This window comes from Chironomus tepperi, unplaced genomic scaffold (assembly GCF_022539635.2).
Source record: "Chironomus tepperi strain 1889 unplaced genomic scaffold, CSIRO-AGI_Ctep_v1 contig_445, whole genome shotgun sequence".
NCBI classification, from domain to species: Eukaryota; Metazoa; Arthropoda; class Insecta; order Diptera; family Chironomidae; genus Chironomus; species Chironomus tepperi.
Genome location: NW_027226567.1, coordinates 342,844 through 364,269, shown reverse-complemented (window position 1 = coordinate 364,269; position 21,426 = coordinate 342,844). Strand labels below are relative to the sequence as shown.

Here is a 21,426-nt window from a genome sequence, read left to right as displayed (position 1 = left end):
TTGCATCAAAATATTCAATTTCGCATCAATTTTCACTGAAATTCAATACTTTTTGCAATTTTTTAATGAAATTAAATTAATTTATGCAAAATATTTGTGTATTTCAAACGAAAAAAGTTAATTGATGCAAAACTTTCAACAATAAAACTTTTTATTTCGCCTCCATGTCAAAATTTCTCCTGCCTCATCAATAGACGCAAATTACCTGAAACAATGGTTTTAAAAAAAGACATTTTCGCTTCACACTTTGAATAAGGAAAAAAATAATCTGACAAAGTTGCTCAGTAAATTTCATTGAAACAATGTGCGAATAAAAGCATATAAAATTATTCAAATAAAGCAATTTCATCTGTGTGTGCATATAGCACATTTCTATATAAATAAAGAAAATGTTTGGTTACAATCTCATCTCTCTCGGTCCTCCATCCCATCCATCCATCCCCCTTTCCTCTTTTTATTCATTATTTTATTTTCTCCACTCGAATATCTATCTATTTTGGCCTCTTAATGGGTAATAGTTAAGTTTCATTGTTCCGCAAAATGTGCTCCAAACTCTCTTTATTTCTCCATACTGTTACTGTATTCGTATAAATACAATAGATGATGGCGAGAATGGCACAACAAAAAATTATTGGGTATGAGATGTGTATGAAATAAAACAAAAGGGAAATACTAATATATTTCCTTTTTTTAAACAGAGCCACACAACAAACCAGAGAGATTTTTAGAAGAGAATATAAGATGGCACAAAAAAGGACCATGATTTCTCATCCTACATACAATTCTTAAACCCCATTTCATACCAGAACAGATCAAAATAACTTTAGAGAAAATGTGTAATGTATAAAATTGATAGAAATAGAAAGAAAATATACATTTTATAGCACACTAAAAATATACGTAAAGAAAATGGGCAGAAAGTATAAGAAGGATGGAAAACTAAACACATTTACAATATGTGAAGGAAATGGATCATCGTTTTGTGTTTTTTTCTTTGCTCTGCATAGAACATTCACATAGAAAGTGGCAGTTGGATGAATATACTATAAACTTCTTCTTCTTTCCTCTTGGTGGTTTGAGTGGCTTTTTCTATACCATCTCAACCACACTATTTTCCTTTCCTATTTAGCACGTTTCTGCATAATCAATGTGATTGTGAAGTTTAAATTTGATGACTGACTTGTTTTTGCCTGTTTTTGTGGGGAGATCATTAGCATTTTTGAAGGGTTATTGATAATTTTTTGGGGTTGATTATTTGACTTGTCTTGCAGAAAATCAAGGGTTTCAGTTTGTTTTGAGTCTTAGTTAAGTCTTAGTTATGTCTTGTGATCTGTGATCGGATTGGACAGGTATGTCTCATCTGATTTAGTAGGGCGACATGCCACAGTCTAATTGAGTTTTGAATCCTTTCGGGCATCATTTGTTTCGACCGGTGCGCTGGGAAAAGCTTCCATTTGACAGCAATTACAATTCCATCTGGCTTTTCTTGCCTATTTGATAGCCAAGAGTTATGCATGCATTAAGAATGTGCAGTCATACTACTTCTAATGACAAAACTAGAAGCTTTACAAAGAATATGACATTCCGAAATACATCAGAAAGCAACCATACCCAAAATGACCATTCACCCTTCAAAATAGACACAAATAAATCACAAAGCAGTAAAAAATGCGTTCATCAACACAATTCAGTCATCACAAGTGCCTCTCAAACTACCTTTTCTTTTTCCTTTTTAACCAATTTTCCTAAAGACAACAGAATGGAAAATAAAAGGGGTAAATGTGCCTTATGCACAATACATTGATAAATGTACATATATAGAGAGACGATAGTCTTGAGTCAAAATAAAGTGCAAAAGCGAGATAGAGCAAAACTACAAAAAAAAAAAATTAATTTTTTTTTCATCTTCTTCTTACTGCTGTGCTTTGCCAAGAATAAGGAAGAACGGACGGACAACCGAACATTTTCTTTATTTACCCCTCATACCCCACTCGTTCCAACACTTCATAACTCTCCGTCTTATGGAGAAAAACCGAAAATTCAAAAAAGTAAAGAAAGCAAGTCAGTCATAGAGTATGAGGGACATCCAAAAAATTGAGATTCAAGAGTCAAGTAAAAGAGTGTGAGAGGAATGAAGATGACGATGATGATGATGATGCCATACATATAGTGAGAAATAGAGAGAGAGAGAAACTATAATACTTTTTTTTGTTGTTATTGCCACTGCTGTATATATGCTGGCAATTGTACATTATGGAAATGGAGTTAAAATCATCAGAGAGTGATGGGTAGACTAGTTTGTGGGTTGAGTGACGTAATGAAGGAGGTGAAATGAATAAGATAGTGTATAAGAAAATGGTAATCGCAGATGGGACGGGGTTGGGTGGGGTGGCCAAAAAATGGTAAGTGGGTAAATAAATGAATGGATGGATGGATTACATTTCTAGTCGCCATTAAAATTGTGTAATGTATAAAATACACATTTATAGATGTATGTTGAATATAAATTTTTAGATATGTATAAAACTATTAGTTTTTAAATAATAAAAAAAAGGCAAAGTCACACAATCATAACAAACAAGCTATAGGAAAATATGTTTCCACCCTCTCAATACATACATACATGCATGCTCTCCGTAATGATATTAAGAATAAAAACTAGTAAAATAAGCAAAGTAATAGAAAAGGAAGTGAGGAGTTATGTAATAGTTTTTCTATGTCCATTATACACAGAATATGATGATTATTATTATACTGACTGACGATATGCCTTGAAGGATAAAGAATATGAGGGGATGGATGATAAATTTTTTGGTTCCTTCTTCTTTATTTTCATGAGAATATGAATTGGATATTCTTTCTATCTTTACATCTACTAAACATTGATGATTTTGTTGTTGATGAGAATGAAGTGAAAAATATTGCTGATATTTTTATGTCACATACAGCATGTGATATGGCAATGTCATGCGACATGCAAATTTTTATTGAATTTCATGGGAATTTTTTTTTTCTTCTTTCCCCCTCTTTTTGCTGCTTTTTTTTCGGTATTTTGACTTTTTAAGAGATTTGATTTGCATGGCAAATTTACTTAATTTATTTGTGATGCCTTACTTAAGTGATTTTCGATATTTTTTTCTTCAATGGTGCTTTTTGATTTATTAATGTGGATTTGAGGATTAGATAGTAGTTTTCTATGATCATTTGATAGCTTTATGATCCTAATAGGCAAATATCATACTGTAAGCCTATTTATCTATATTTCTTAAGTATGCTCGTGAGTATACTCACTTAAATGAGCATTCAATGGACATAACATAGGCTGCTAAGTAACCGTGTTGATGACAATATCAGACAATACGTTTTACGACTTGAAGGTGCACTGAAACCTGTTTTTGGTCCATTTGCACAGAGAAAACTGAAAATTGCCATATCATGCCAAATGCTGTGTTGTAAGCATGTTAGGAGGAATAAATATAAATAAACAATAAGTATATCCTACATATTCCCAGATTCTTTTCATTCTTATTGAATATTCTCACGATATACTCTGCAGTTCACCCTTAATAACATGTTTTATGAGCTATTCAAGTCTACTTAGTGATGCAATAGAGCAGTGTTGTCTAAACTGAGTGCCGTGACACGCTAATGTGCTTGCCATGTTCAGTCTTGGTCGGAGCTCGCCGTCAAGGTGTTCCGTGGCACGAAAAACGTTGGACAGCACTGCAATAGAGACCAACGACTCCCTCAGAACCAAAAAATCCTAGTTCCACAATTCCAACTATCTAAAGTATCTAAACATCATAAAGTTGAAAAATCATAGATTACGATAGCAAAATGCCCACTTAACATCATCAAGACCTCCTCAACGTGATAATCTCTATTAAAATTCACAAAACTGAAATCTGATAGCTTTTTCAATGCTCTCTTAACTCCGTCAATAATGAAAGTTCATAAAAGTTGTGCATATAATAGGAAAATTATTTTCACTTATATAACAATAATCATAATTTATAGTTTTTTGTATGATTGTGTTTAACAGACAAGAAAGTTGTCGTAATGTTATGAAACATATAAAAAAAAATTAATTTAATTTAATTCAATAGTTTGTTCCTCGCACACGAATGCCAATCTCATTTTCAATTCCTTGTTTATTTAGTGCATTCATAATACAACAATAATCCCCTAGTCGATTGATTGTTACGACACATAATTACACAGAGGAATTTTATCGATTGCTTTTTTTTTTCTTTCGTTCTACGACGATTTCCTATTTGGTCAATTTGAAGAAGAAATGGCAAGGCAAAGAATGAGAAAAGTAGGAAGAAGGAAGAAAAAAAAAGTTTTATTTTCACATATAAAATAACGTATATCATACATATGTGTTTTTCATATCACCCCCTCCTACTCTATATATTGTGTACAGGGCATAAAGTAGTGTAAATGCAATAGCTCATAGCTGGACGGCCCCAGAAAAAAGAAAAGTAGAAGAAATAAAAGGAAAATAAATTGTGCGATTGTTTCAAGTATCATTTTGTATACAACGCACACATGATTTATCCTCTCATTCCATACCCATCCCGCATGTGTGTCTTTTTCTTGTGTATATATGCCCAGTATTTTTCTTCATCTTTCCTCCTCTCATGGCTCTCCTTAAATCAATATTATCATGTACATGAACTTTTATGTATTTTTAGCGTACTTTCTGTGAATTGTAATGTGAATGATGAGTTTAATGTGATAATCAGTATGGCTGGATTGTTAGGCAATTTGAAGATAGAGCAATTTGAACTTTTGGCGGGAAAATGCTTGTTTAAATTTTCTAAAAGGCAAAATTATTTGAATTTTGAGTTAGATTCTTTAAGTTTGAATTATTTGGACACTGCAAGCATATATTGGTGCCTGTTCCATCTTCAGTGATCATCCACAATGCATATCTTAATAATTAATTAGATTAGATGTAAAATTTCCAAAAATCTAATGAAAAATTCAAAGTTTTAATTGAAATTCTCATGAAAATGCGTCATAACCTCAAAGCTCCCCAACTCCAATATTCACTTCTTAACTAGTTTTTCTTGCTCTGTTCTTCTCATTCTCTCAATGTTTTCTCTGTTTCCTCAACAAATACAATGTGTATACGTAAGTTAAATGATAAAATTGTCCATCTTTTTCATTCCTCCTTTTCTTCTCAACATCTCCCTCCCCGATGCTACAAAATGAAAAATATTCCTTCAATGTGTGACAAGACACATATAGGCTGCTCTTCCTATCCATAGTATAATATATAGTCAAGTGAAGATTTTACTTTTTCGAAGCTTTTTCTGTAAAAGGAAAGAAAAACGTTGGAATGGGAAGAAGAAATAAAAAGGATGAAAATGGAAATGATGAAATTGTGTCGCTTAATACTTTCTGACCGGGGTCCTCCCGCCCATTATAAGGAGTGGGTGGCTAAAAAAAGAAAATGTGAGGTTTTTGGGGCTAGTGTGTGATTGGTATGAGGAAGTTATTCTACACTTTAGAATATATATATGTCCATCTATCCATCCATTTCATTTCGTTTTGTGTGTGAAAAACGACTCAAGGCTATGGACAAGAAGAAGAAAGGAAAGGAAAAAAATTTCAAAATGTACAATTGTGTGTATGTGCTTTCGTTTCGATGTACAGGCTGCTTTTTAGAATTTATTTTATATCACTCTACAGGACATTCGTAGATATATATATAAATATATTGATTTACGACTTTATTTTTTCTCTTCTTTTTCTTATTTTTCAACTTTTTTTTCTCCTTTTTTCAACATGATTTGCTTTTATTTTTATAATGATCGAAAACATTTAAGCGAATTGAGGGAATATAAAATTGAAAAATTGATATGAAATTTAATTATATCCATTTCTTTTCGAAATAATCTCTTTTATTTTCACATGATTTACGGACAATGATAGTTGCAGAGTGATTTGTGCTTGAAAAAAGGGTCAGGAACGCTTTTTTATCTCAATTTGTTCATTTAAGTACTTCAAATTTCATTTAAAAGTTTGTAACGGTTTTTTGGAATTTAAATTTTTAACAGCTTTTCAAATTTTGAAATTTTCACCACTTTTTTGGATCAATGTTTTGATTCTAGAATTCAGACAAGGATTTAAGGAAGCAATTGATGACATGTTCTCATTGACAGCCACTCAAACCTTCTATTCGTAATCCACATCCTACAATTTCTTTCCTTATTCTCATTACAAATCTAAACAGGAATGAAATAAAAGAAAATGAAATTTCATTTACTCAACTCATTGCCATTAGACATGATCTTTCATCGGCTAAATTGAAAAAAAAAAAATAAAGGAAAGAAAAGTGGACATGCAGGAAGTCAGAGGCACATTTAATTTGATGTGTGGCAATCTTAAGATAGAATTTTATACTTTCTATCTGTAACTTTCTTGATTTTTAACTCAAACGGTTGATATCCAAGTAGAATAAGAATTTCTTGACCGTAAGGAAAGGAACACAAAGAAGAAGAAAATTGAAAAAGATAAAGTTTATTTTTCGTGGACAAATGATGGGATTGTAGATAGATTCATAGCCGATATAGCAATATGTGAATGATGGTAGAATGGATATATGGAGCATGAGAATGAGGAGATCAAATGGTGGTAAATGAGAATAGAGCACAAGTTTTATGTATGTTTTTCCTATTTCTTGTTTACACAAGTGCGAATTTTATTGCAATTGTATTCGTAAAGCATGTGTGTGTGTGTATGTGTGTGTTTACATCAGACTTTCCATCTATAGTTTTTCTCCCAAACATTTCTCTATTTTTATTATTCTTCTTTATAATGTACGGAAAGAGTCTTTTGCCATTTTCCATCAACTAACCAGAGACAGAGTAGGAAGGAACATTAAGAAATGTGAAAATGGAAATCATTCAAACTCCTTAATACGATTAATCGTACAATGGAATTTAATTGAGCAAATAAAGCATAATACATGTACAATTGCACAACACTACCTAAGCATACACACTCATACACACACAAATGTACTTGAAACATACATAATTTTCATGCTATAGCAATGAAAAAAATTTTTTTTTGTGCGAATGGCTTTCTATTGCTTAATAGTGTAATGGTTTTTGATAAGATAGGGGAGCATAAAGAGAATGGGCAGCATTGCCTAATACTTTCTCTCTTTCTCTGTTTCTCTTACTCTCTCAAAAAACACATTTTACATCACGATTTAATGAGATTTGTCCCAACAATAATATGCTATTCATATAATATAAATGGTTATATGTATGTACATACGTACACAATTTCTGCTAACTATCTATCGAAATCTATTTTATGAATTCGTAATTTTTTGTCTCCAGGGTACAACTATAAAATGGAGTGAAAGAGAAGGAAATAGATTTTTTTTTATATTCGGCAGTATACAAATGAGGGTTAAAACATAAAACTAAACTTTTATGGAAATCGTGGCATGAGAATGGGGTGGGGGGTGGAGGAAAGACTAATTATAATTGAAGGGAAAATTATTAATGATTTGTATTTGAAATTATAGATAAAACTTTTTATTATTATTATTATTATTTTCCTCTATCTTCTCTCCGTTTATGCATTGGTTTTACTTCTATTTTTTGAAAAGGGGGTGTGGGTGGTGGATGGATTGCTTTTGGTTGAATTAGATTCATTTAAAGAAATTTAATTTTGGAAAGGATAGTTCTTATGTTTTTGATGGGATTTGAGAATGTTTTTATTTTGAATTTAGTGAAATTTTCAAAAAAATTGTTTTCCATTGTTCTCCGTGTTTTTTGGTAATTTTGCAAAAATATATATATATTGGGATTTTCATTTAGTGAAATTTTCTTGAATTTTTTAATTCTGCAAAAAGCAGTCTGTGAGATTTTTCAAGGTTTTTATAAGAATTGAACCTGCGAACATTCGAAGTTCTTTAAATTTTCTATATTTAAACATTTTTATGATTTAATATTTCTAACTAAAATTCATTTAAAAGTTGAAAAAAAGAAAGTTAAGGTGCGCCAGACCCCTGCATTCAATATTTAGACCTACGCAGCTTATAGTGGGATCAGAACCACTTCTTTGATGACGCTATTGTCAGTTTATTGTCTGTAGAACCTACAATTTCAGGCTGTAAGCCGTGTTTCCACTCATATGATTCGAAAAAGGACATACTTGGAAGATTTACCATGCCGAGTCTCGAACTCATGACCGATTGGTCGATATCACAGTAATTAGACACCGAAGTACCAAACCATTTCGCCACCGAGCCACTTCAACTCACTACTTTTAAAATAAAATATTAAATTACATAAATCATGAACAAAACTATCCAAAAACTCAATTATTCAATTTTGAAAAATCCCTTCCAAAATTGAAAGAAAAACTTGAAATTAATCAAAACAATTCACCCCCATAGAATCCAAATTCACTTTATTATTCCTCATATATATATTTTTAATGTTCACATACCGAAGAAAAAACTAATTTTTTAATGAGAAACTTCTAAGAAAGTAACAAAAAATAAAGAAAAAAGGAAAAATAATTTCATTTTATTGGATTAATGTTTTGGTAGGATAAAAGTCAAAATTAGGATCATAAAATATAACCTTCTCTTTTACCCCCACCATACCCTTTCATTTTCTTACTCATAATTTTGCTACTTTTACCATATATAAAATAATATTTATAAACTCAAGTACTGATGGGTGGCTGTTATCGTTATTTTTCGTTATTTTCAAGTCAATTTTAACATTAACATGAGAATGTAGTATGGGGTAGGTAGGAGGGGAGTAACATTGAGTAGAAGCTCGTTTTCATATATTATTTTTGCGTGTTCATTATTATAGTAGTTGAATTAAATAATGTTATTTTATTGTACATGATTATACCGAAAATGGCTCATATATAGGTACCCAATAATAATCATATTTCACTCATAAATGCTAGAGCGCTCGACATCAAGCCTAGAAATGTGAAACTCGGTATTGTTCTTGTTTCTCTCCTTTTAAAAGCTGAATTATCCGGAGAATATGGAATAAAAATGAGCGAACGTTAAAGCGTCTATTATTAATACACAATTTCATTTTTTAAAAAAAGTATTATTTGATCGATAAAATTCAACTCGCCCCTAACCCCCATCCCATTGTCTCTCACCCCTCATTTTTTGACTTTAACGATAATATAAATAATCGCGGTGTACAAATATAACATAACATAGTACCATAAATGAAGATTGCTCGGTCTTGGTCTATTGTTGGTTTTATAGTTCTTTTTTGCCTTTTGCCCTTGTTTGAGCAAAATTTCAAGTAAATGTATACAAATTATATATTAGACGTAATAATGAACAGATATATTGAAAAAGTTGAAAATCCATAAAGTTAATTTCAAACAAAAGTTTCCGTTTTTATTTATTTATCCATATTTTTTTTTTTGGAAGTACAATTTAAAAAATTGGTTTTCGAAACGACTGCTTAACACGAAGATTTGAGCACTGATTACAATGTGCACAATGACTGGCACAGCTCAATTTGTGTATAAAAAAAATAAAACGAAAAAAATACAATTTTTATGTTCTACCTCTTTCCACTATTGCCTGCTCGTCACTTAATGCTTATCCTTTTTACGATGATTTTCTGATTTCATTTCATGACCATTAAATTTTTTTTTGTTTGACTTTTGAAGCCTTTGTGCTGTTATTTTACATATTTTAGATTCTTTGAAAATTTAAGTTTTTATTATTTGTGGAAAAAAAGGAATTAAAATTGACAATAAATTTGAGATATAATTGAACTCGTTTTATGGCGTGCCTGTAAAGTTCTATAAAGTCAACTCCTTCCATCTACTTCTTTCAAATTGTAGTAAAATTTGAATTTTATGCAAATCATCAAATGTAAATTTTGATGAGCACTCGAATAATTTATCAATTCAATTAATATTATTGACGATAAGTAATTAGATCGATTAATTATCAAAAAAAATTCCATTTTGATAACATTTTTCAATTTCCAGTAAATCTAATTCAGATTTTTTATTTGCGTCAAAATAAATTAGATGTCATTTCTAATTTGTCAAATAAAATGCATTTTATTAATTGCATATCAATTTATTTGTACAAATTGAAAATTCATATTTCAATAGTTTTGGCTTTTTTTTCAACAAATCTATCAGTTGATAAATTTTTGTTATTTTAAAAACTATCATTGTATTTTAAGAAGATTAGATGGATTTAACAGTTAAATTGCATTGAAAGTAGGTCAGTGAGAGGTTTATGAATATTGAGTGGGACACTTTATTGTATTTGATTTGTAAATTTGATATTTTTTATTGTTTTTATGAAGATGAGATTTGGAAAGTTCGAATTATGTCATCTAGGTTAAAATTTTACCCTCTCAGATCAAATTTGCATAAAAATTTCCCATCTCAGCTAAGAATCTTATAAAAAATTGATCATCTTGGTCTAGAATTTCGTCCTTTCAGAGCCAATTTTATCATCTCAGATGAAAAATGCAGATTCTGAATATTTAAAGTAAATCAGCTGTTTAAAAATGAAAGAAAATTAATTCAAAGTATAATGAATTTTCAAGAGATTTTCCATTAATTCATTCAAACTGCAAGTGTACGTGATTATATGAAAATACATGATATTAATGATTACAACATACAATAACATTGTCGATGAAAAATGTTGTCGAAAATGAGTTCCATTTACAATAAATAATCGTAATAATTAATAACAGTAACTATGCAAATAAAACATAATAATCCTTCCGCAACACAACTCAACACAAGAGATCGATGATGATGTCCAATAAGTGTAATGAAATTGATAAACAATCAGTACAATTTTTTTCGGGGGCCAGCACAGACACAGAAAATATTGTCGATTGGATGAAGGAAGAGTGGAAAAACTTTTATCTTAATTTGCTGTGGCTGCCGACTTGCTTGAGGCATTTCAAAGAATAATGGCAACATACTCATGTATAATATAGTACGAAACAAAGGATATAGCATTATTTTTTTGAGGAATAAATTTCTCCTCTGTGTGTACAAACACATTAACATTTCACAATGATTGCTCGCGATTTTTTTTGTGTTTTTTTTTTCGAAGCAAAGCAGCAACAACGAAAAAAGACAGCATAATGAGGGGACTGAAGGGGGTGAACGCAACGAACAAAAAATAATAATATGGGTATGGGTAAAGAGGGCGAGTATTAGAGAATCACATGACATGACGATGGACAAAAAATGGATGGTATGAGGGAAAACCGAGTACTATCTGCAATTAATTATCGGACATAATGGTTTCACTACATAGCCATAAGTTTTTTTATTCTGTTCATTCAATGTCTTCCTCACTCATTCTTTGTTCACATTGGCAAACATTCACTATTATACAGACATTAAATAAAGACAACGTCTCCTCAATGCCTAGCGAATCGTAGCAAGCAAATCGAATTTTCTGTATTTAGTTTGATTATGCGAAAATTCCATCGATTAATTTTCAGTCGATAATTTATTTTTTTTTTTTTGTTTCCAAAAAATCTATTCTACTTAAAATGATGATTATGATGGTTAGGATAGGATACGACGGTGGTCGACTAATTTTATAATTTGATTGTTTGCAATTCTCTCCTTAATTCTCAATATTGTGCTTATGCTTGCGGTATGAAGAATCATCAATAAGCCTTCCTATTTTGTACTTTAAAATGGATTTATTGACGTGATTTTGACATTAATTCGACTCAAATTTCCCTTTTTTTTTTTTTTCCTTATAACTTGTATTTTTTTGTGGGTCTTCAGTATTACAATATGAATTATAGCTTTTCGCTAAACGAGGCAGCGCAAAAAGAAATCACACAAAAAAAAAACACAAGAATGAAAAGAAAATGAAATGTCGGAAAATTACTTAACCCATTTAATTGTTATTAGGAACAGTGAATGGAAAAAAAGAACAAAAAGAATGAGAAGCAATAGAGGAGGAAAAAAAATATGGGAGTGTAATGTGCCTTATTCATAGTTGTTATACTTAATAAATTAATATAGTAATTTTAGCCATTTATTCTTCTCTCTAAAATCCATAAAGTGAGTTAGAGTTCTTTGTTGATAATATGTATATAGTTCTTCTTCAATATTTTGTGGATTTATGAGAGAGATCGGAAGGATTTTGGGGATTGTAATGAGTAGAGGTTGAAGGAGATTCGAATTTTGTATGAAGTTGAGTTGACTGGAGTCGAATTTTATATACGAAATCCTGATAATGAGTGATAGAGCTGCGGTAATCATGGTTAAAAGAGGGTAAAACACGATTTTGTCTATGATCCGAACAGTTCATGTCCAAGAAGGACTTCTAATAGATGATATATTCTGGGAAACTTAGTTATCGATAGAAGTGCTATAACAAATTAATAGAGGGGAGTAAAGACGGGGGAGAAGGAAGTAGGAAATATGAAAATTGGTACCTTAACCTAAAAATTGATACATTTTCCTCAAAAAGACTAACACAATCTCAAAATCTAGAGTTTATTCCTTAAATCAGGCAATTCTCTATTAAAGATTGATTCCTTACTCATACTCAATACTTATTACTGTAGAACTCAATAGTTTTAATATAATTTACTCAATATTCAATACTCAGATCAATACTCGAACAGCCAATAATGGTTGTGTTGTATCAATTCCTGATCTCAATACTATAAGCAAATCTCACACAAATCCTCCTAGAGAAGCACACCAAAAGTCCTCAAAATCAAAACTTCACGTGTCCATCTGCTAGTAAATATCCAACAAAATATGAAAATAATGGACAACGTGTTTTCCTACATGCATTTATATGATAGGAATAAACTTTTAATTCTGAAAAATTTTCCTTCTTTCTTCTTGAATGATGAAAAGTGTTTTTTTTTTTTTTTGGTTTTATGAAAATAAGGTGTATTTATAGATACACAAAAAAGAAAAAAAAAATCTAAACGATAAATAGAATATTTTCCCTTTTACATTACTTTAATGTGCCATGTCGACTTTAATGCCTCACTCGCGCCGCGTTCTTCTTTTATTTTCCATTCTAGTTAATTTATTTTACGAAATATCACATTGAAATATTATTTTATGTACGCACAACGAGTAGTCGAATGAGATGATGATATTTTTGGATATGAGAAAAAAAAAGGCAATGACGATAGAGGAAGGAATGAGTGAGTGAACGAATTGAGGAGTATTTTTTAATTTAAAGTACAAATTTATTAATGTCTTTTTAGTTTTTCTTTTTCTTTTTTTTGATGGCGCAAACGATTTTCTTTTGCGTTGAAATGAAAATTTGATCGTTTGCCGTTGTCTGAGTGTAAATCATAAAATTAAGAAGCAGTTCCTTCCTTTATTCTCAAAAAAATATTCTCTTTTATCTCCACTCGACGAACAAATTATTGCTTGACATTCTTCATATTTACATTACGATTTATTATATACATTTGTGCTGATTAAATGCACCGCTTGATATGTTTATGACTCTTGTTTAAAATTTAATTCCTTATTCTCATTTCTAACAAAAAAATTTAGTTCCACGCAATACAATTCAGCATAATTCAGCTCATTTCAGCAAAATGCAGCAGAATTTAGCCCAACTTAGTGCAGCTCAGGACTATTCAGAACAAATGAACGGTAATGACATCAATTTTAAATCATTCCTTAACTGAATAGTATATAGCTACTGAAATCATGAAAAAATTTTCTTGAGGAGCTGTTCACAAATGACGTTTCTTGATTTGAAGACATGGGGACATACCCATAGGAAAATGATAGACGATAGGGTTGTCAATCTCAGGATTAGAATGTACTGAGTCTCGAGATTAGTATGTACTGAGTTCCGGGACTGATTCATATGTACTGAGTCCCAGGATCAACTGTACTGAGTCCCAGGATCAATATGACTGAGTCTCGAGATTAGTATGTACTGAGTTCCGGTATTGATAACCCTAATAGACGAAATTTGTGAACGACCACTCAATTTATTGGCGAAAATTCAGAAAAAATTAATCAATTGAGGAACAGAAAATTCAAAAAACAAAAAATCCCTAAAAGTTTTCCATCTCTACAGTCACAAAAAAATTAATTGAAAATTGGACTGTATTGATGAGATCGATTAATTGACACGTAAATTATTCCAACCACATTCAATGCTGCTTAATTTAATTTAATTAAATAATTTTTTTATATATATTCATTGTAACAAATATATCGGCGAAGTGTACTGACATGCTATTACTTTATATCGGTTACATGACCATGGAAATTAATTATATATTTTTTTAATAAGCAATTTTCTTCAGTATTAATGATTTCTGATTGTTCACTTTTAAAGATTAAATCAACAAAAAGTGTTTTCCTCAAAATTTAACTTTTTTATAATTTTCAAAAAAAAAAATTTTTAACGTTTTTTAAATTTTTTAAATTTTTTTAATTTTCAAAATTTTTGAAATTCTTGAAAGTTTGAAAGAAAAATTGAAATTTTTATGATTTTATATTATTTTTAATTCCCCCAAATTGACTCTCCCCCCAAAAATTGAGGGGCAATGTGAGTTTTATTGTCTTTACAAAAATAAACTAATAATAATATGTAGTGTTAATTTGATGAGCACGCTTGTGACATAAATCATCTCACATTGCCTTTCGAAACAAAAAAAATACAAGAATTAAAGAAAGAAAAAGAAGAAACGAAGAAGAAGACCAAAAAAACTCTATTTTTAAGTATCCAAAATGTAGACTTTTTAGTACTTTTTATTATTTTTATTTCTTTACATCAATTGGTGATTGATTAATTAGTTAGTTCTCTATTTGCTTTATCTTCATTCGCCTCCTCAACAAATAATTGAGAATTTATGAATGAAAATGAAGCAACGAGAACAGAAATACGGAAAAAATTTTTGTTGTTGTTGTATATTAACCCATTTGTAATTGATTTTTATGTGAGACCTAAAAATACGACCGTGATCTATTGAGAAAATAATCTGAAAATATAAAAGCTCATTGACTTTAATCATCGGATCTAATTGGCATAAGCAACTGAAATGATATGTTCCTGTCTCGGTATTTAAAGTGAAAAAAGGTGATTCTCTGGATGATGAAATGAAAGATTGAAATGTTCAGACTACGGAGAGCATGACTTGCTGGATTTTTTTATGAATATTAATCAGATTGAGTAGACAGACTTGAAATTTATTAGTTTCGCCACATTAAAATGTTTGTTGTGGCACATTTGTGTGCTTCTAGTCTTTAACTAGCTTAATGTTTACTTGAATTGAGGTAGAAGGTAGTATTTGAAGCTTTATGGATTTCCAAGTCTTCAATTGTGACAATCTGATAGCTCTTTCATGGATTTAAATGTGAATTATAGATTTAATAAGCTCAAATAGCCGTATGATCCTTCATTAGATTCAATTTTACCTAGGGACTCTATGTCAGTGATTGGCAACCTTTTATTCTTTACGAAACAACTTACCCGGATGGACAATAATACGTTATAACTAGTTGATGGCAATTTAATGTCCAAATGATGACTAACTCTAGCGTATTCTTGTCCACTTGGGTTGGTGGTTAGCCGGAGCCGAATCCTCACACGGCATACAGTCCATTGCATTTCCAACCATTTACGGCTTGCCCACAGGTTGCCCATCACTGCTCTATCTCTCAATAAGCCATCTTATAATACAATAATTCACATCCAGACGTTCAAAAACCTTTCTAAAAGTTCATTCCCCTACCAAATATTCAAAAGACGACCAATTTTAAGTATATAACTGTTTTCACCATTCAACAGCTCTAATCATAGCTCATCCAGTGAGTCACCAAATAAAATAATGACAATCTTTGGTTTCAAATCTTTTCTTTCACTAAGTTTTGCGTATAATCAGCAAAAAAAAAAGTCGAAAGAAAACTTAATTGAATTAATTTAAATTCATTTTCTCTTTCTATCTCCTTTCCGTTAAATTTCTTTACATAAAAAAAGTTATCAATTAAAATAGATTTGAGAAAGAAATCAAAACCAATTTAGAGAAATGACATCGAAAAAATATTGAAATTTTTTGTTAAATACGCGATGAAACTATCAGAAATTAGATAACATACTTAATATGTAGGAAAGACTATTAAGTATGTACCGAAATTTTGATAGTAAATCATACAAAAGATAGGAGTATAAATGAATCCAAAATTCCAAAAAGAAAAAATATAAAAATTCAAAATTTTGTAAACAAAAACAATAATAAGATCAAGGTCGGACTCAATGGGCGATCAGAAATCATCTAATATTGCAATCATAAAATGCTTGATTGCAGATGCTCAACAACATTGTGTTGCCGTAATCAAACAAGAAATGAATGAAGACTTTGATGATGATGAGGAACATCATAATATTGATAATAATTCAAATGATAATACAAATGTACATAATTTATCAACAACAACAAATAGCAAGAATCAAGATGTCGCCCATGAGTCCACGGGCCTTTCAACAACGATCGCTGCATTGCAGCAACAAACGAAACATTTTCGTCAGCAACAGGAAGAGATTGTGAATAGATTGCATAAGGCTGTATCCGATAACTTGAAATTAATTAATCAGGGCACGGAAAGTGGGTGTAATGGGAATACATTTGTAAGTAGTAATAAGCAACAACAGCAACATCAGCAAGACGATTCGTGCGCCAATCATAATCTTAATCTCAATATGAATTTAAGTGCAAACAGTAGGTTCACAGTAAGAAACTTTAATGGAAATACATCGGAATTGAAAATGTGTCGCCTTAATAAAAATAAATTAAATAATGCGATTCAACAGCATCAGCAACAGCTTCATGCTAGTGTAACAAATGATCTCTTTTCAAGTCTTATCGATAGTAATAATGATGATAATAATAATAGTAGTAGTGATTTAATTTTGAATGATGATAGTAATGCTGATGGTAACTACTTATTGCCATGTCCATTATGTGAAATTCCATTAGAACCGCGCGTCTTTCGACAACATTTAGATCGACATTATCCGCGCGATAGTCCTATATGTCCCGTATTACAATGCGGACGACGATTTGCTCATCCAAATAGTGTACGAAATCATATGCGATTGAAACATACTGTCCAATGGAATCGAATGAAATCGATGAGATCGAGTGGTGGACCGTTCTCGTCGTTACCATATTAATTGATAATATTTATTAGTTTATTTTGAGTTGTCTTAATTAAGAATCGGTGATAATTGAACATTTAAAGCCAAAGAATTGAGTAATGATTAAATTTTAGTTTTTTCGTGGACATTAAGGCTCGTAATTTTGAGGTTATGATTGGAATTCTCCAAAATTCTGCTAAAATCATGAGCCTTAATGAGAATCTTGAGGGGTTTTAAAGCTTAAGCTATGGTTCTCGAATATTTGAGGATCATTGGTCAAGAAACACCCTTCAAGACATGCTGTTACGGGCCATAGAAGTTATGATTATAAAAATAAGAAAATTAATTACTATGCAATATTAATTTTTTGTTCCTTTTAACCCCTCTTAAAGTCACTGACGTATAATTTATTTAATTAATCTCATGCGATAGTTCCTATACAATTCCTTATTATATAAAGAAAAAACTTAATTATTATGCTATGTAGTGTACGATAAAGTCATGACCAATTTTCTTTGAACTCTTTTCTGTTTTAATTCCATTTCTTTTTTTTTTAAATAAATTATTGAAAAATCTATCAAATCGTCATTTTTAAAATGAGTGATATAACATAATTAGCTTTTATTTTGCACTGTCTGCAAAGTTTTTGTAAAATCATTCAATTTATTTCATATTGAAAAGGATGATAATTAAAAACTTGTTTTTAATTTGATATTAAGCCATTGGAATTAACCAAGTAATATGCTATTTAGTTAAATTTATTAGTTAAAGATGATTTTTTAACGGACATTTTTCAAATAAATTGATGCAAAAATTTGAATTTTAAAATTCCGTTAGTAGATTTTTGTGTTTTTTCTTCTTGTAGATTTTACACAATTTTTCATCAAATCAGTTAGAATTGCAACAAATCTATAACTAATTAAATAATTTACTTTTAATTCCAGTGATAATTTCCAAAAAAGTAAGAAAAAATAATTTAAAATATCATAACTAAGCATATATATTCAGGTTGTTATTTAATTTTTATCCAAAATGAATACAACTTATTTTACATTCCAAAAATGAGTTCAAACCATTCCGATAAAATAAAAAATTGTGAAGAAACAGTGTTGATGATTGTAAATCGAAACTTAAAAAAAAAATATGAAAAAGTGAGACAAAAAATTAATTTTTGTATTTGAAATGATAGAAAAAAAAACTCTTTTTGGAAAGAAACAAAAAATAATAAAAATAATACGAAGAAAAAAAATAATAAAACTTAACCAAAAATCGTTGATTCTTAAAATCGCATTTTAACATAATTAATTAATTTCATTCTAATTGGTTTTGATTTCGTTCTAAAAATTAAACATTAAAAAGTCACCAAAATTCGTGAAAATTCTTCTTCTTTCTGAATATTCGCCTCCCAAATTGTCATGGCATGTTCAAATTTGCTCATTTACAGTTTCTCGTCGTTCTTTAGAGATGCGGGTTCGAGCTACTGATCCACGTCCATGTCCAAAATGCGGAAAAATCTACCGATCAGCACACACATTGAGAACACATCTGGAAGATAAGCACACAATTTGTCCTGGCTATAGATGCGTATTATGTGGAACTGTCGCCAAATCACGCAACTCATTACACTCACACATGTCACGTCAACATCGTGGAATCTCAACAAAAGACTTGCCAGTGTTACCAATGCCGAGTCCATTCGATCCAGATCTTGCATCAAAATTACTTCAAAAAGCCGGAGTTTCAATATCAGCAGCTGAATTACGTGCACGAGCTTCACCAACTGGAACAAGACGGTCGGACATGAAAATGGATTTAAGATCTGGCGATGACAGTGATGTTGATGATGCTGAGGATTTGTCAATGTCACACAGTGGAAGTAACAAATTTAACCCTGGATATTCACCTAACCGTAAGTTCTGACTATTCTGGCTATAGCTTAACATGACTTTAAAATATGAGTCTTTAATCCACAGCATTCAGTCATCCAAGTACAACAATAACACGCGTAAGACAAGATGCACAAAAGTTAATGGAAGCACAAAAGGATAATCCACTTCAAGGTTCAGGATCAGCACTTCTCGATACTTATTTACAATTCATCACAGAAAATTCTTTCGGTAAGTTCCACTAAAATATAGTCCAATCAAATTTAAATTAATTAAAAATTATTGAAATACAGGATCAATGGGAATGTCACAGGAACAAGCAGCAGCAGCCATACAAGCAGCAAAATTTGCACAAAAAATCGCACTTGAAAGAAATCTCGATAAGCTTCCGCCAAATTTCTTCCCTCCACAACTCGACATCTCAAAAATTGCAGGCATGAACGATGCTGCAAAGAATCTTAATTTACCAAACGTCACAATTGAGCCGGCAAATCATTCCTCCGGTCATAAATCACATAATATGTCAGGTAGCAGTGGATTAGACATAAGACGTAATGAAACATCTGATCGACATGATGATCGTCACTCGCCACAACAAAATTCAATGAATATTAATAATAATAATAGCAGCAATACAAATAACAATAATATAAATAATTATAATAAGGAAGAAAGTTCAGCAGATGAGCGTAATATGTCAGATGATGAGAACAGCATTGCCGTTAATTGAAATTATCAATTATCTTTATCACTTCCCGTGTCATAGAAAAGGATGTATGAAGAAATAACAATTCTTTGCTTTATTTGTGTATGTTTTGGCAACCGGAAAGTACAAAAATAGGTCACAAGAATATATATAACTATATATTATACATAAAGGAGAAAGAAAATAAACTTTTGTAAGTTGCATTCTCATTCATATACGAGTATAAAACAAATTAAATAAGTATGAAGGTGGGACAACATCACATTGGATATAAAAAATACTTTTTTTTTTGAAATAATCATCATGAAAATGTAGAAACAAATTATAAAAAAAATCAGAAGGATATACATAAGACATACAACATATTTAGGCAAAATGTCACAATGGTATATGAAAGTTATACGAAAGAAATATATTCATTTTATACACCTCAGTTAAATTATTAAAATCGCCTTTCAAAAAAAAAATTAAATTCTTGTATACTGACTACATGTATACGCAGATACTTACATGAAACGATCATTATGATGAAATTTACAAAACTTTGTTGGATAATTAAGATGAAAAAAATTGAAATTTTTGTAAAAAGAAAATTATTAGAATTGAAATCTGTAGGCCATATTTTCCATTTAAGGAAGTATTCATAAAGTCTATTTGAAATTTGAAGCTTTTAAATTATCAACGGTCATTTTAAATTTGAAGAAATTACCGAGAGGATAAAACAATTTTCCAAGAAGAAACAATTCATGAATATAAATTTACCAAGAGGATGAAATTTGTCAAATATACATTACCAAGATGACAAATTTTATTTCCAAAAAAGAAGCAAACTTTCAAAATTAAAATGACCGTTATAAATTAAAAATCTTCAAATCAAGTCTTTATGAATATGTTTTTTGATTTTTTGATAAATTTAAATTAAATAAAAAACATAAATGTATAGTAGTAAAGGCGAGAAAGCAGCAGAATATCGAATGCAACATGAATAAATAAGTTTATAATTTAAAAAAATATTAAATGTGCCATCAAGAGAATGATAAAGAAGAAAAAAAAAACTTGGCAAGGTGTGAAAGAATAAAACAAAAAAAATGACGCATAAAAGTCCTTGTCGATATGATAAACATAAAGAGATACAAGAAATATATTAATTATTACTATAAAGTTAAAAATGAGCAATATTGCATTTTTATACACAAAAGTACACTTTTTAAAAGAAAAAAAAAAATCGCAATCATAAATTCCATAACTACCTCATGTTAATTACCTCAATTTATTATATATTTTTTTTTCAATTACTTGTTTTTAATTCTTTCAAATGCCGGTAAATATAATGTTGAAATACCTCACTTTTAACACTTTGAAGAATGATAATCAACAGTATCGTGAAACATAGATGAATATTTAAAGATATATAGACTATAGTAGAACTGTAAACATTTCACATAAATGAAGGAAAAACTCAGAATTTTTATTAGAAATTGAAAATACCTCATAAGAACATGATTCTTTTCTCATGAAATAAACAATATTTTTTTCTCTCATAGTGTAGATATTAGGATGAACATGATGATGATATTTAGCAATTAATGATGAAAAAATGCAAATTATTTACACAACAAAACATGTTATTAATGGCAATAATGGATTATAAATTTCATTTGAAATGA

General features: G+C 30.2%; 1 protein-coding gene across 6 annotated transcripts in view; it reads left to right on the top strand.

Annotated features, from left to right (window-relative positions):
• The window catches only part of ab (BTB/POZ-zinc finger protein abrupt), a 45,076-nt gene extending 24,164 nt beyond the window's left edge, over positions 1-20,912 (top strand). For 2 of the 6 annotated variants that reach the window (XM_070650162.1, XM_070650159.1), the window contains exons 8-11: positions 13,564-13,665; positions 18,612-19,076; positions 19,141-19,284; positions 19,347-20,912. In XM_070650162.1, the coding sequence (XP_070506263.1) occupies positions 13,564-13,665; positions 18,612-19,076; positions 19,141-19,284; positions 19,347-19,783 (1,148 nt within the window). In that variant the 3' untranslated portion in view covers positions 19,784-20,912. Of the gene's footprint in view, positions 1-13,563; positions 13,666-16,337; positions 17,368-18,611; positions 19,077-19,140; positions 19,285-19,346 lie in introns of those variants that run through there. The other 4 variants (XM_070650160.1, XM_070650163.1, XM_070650164.1 and 1 more) reach the window with 4 other exon arrangements.
• The last annotated feature ends 514 nt before the right edge of the window (positions 20,913-21,426 follow it).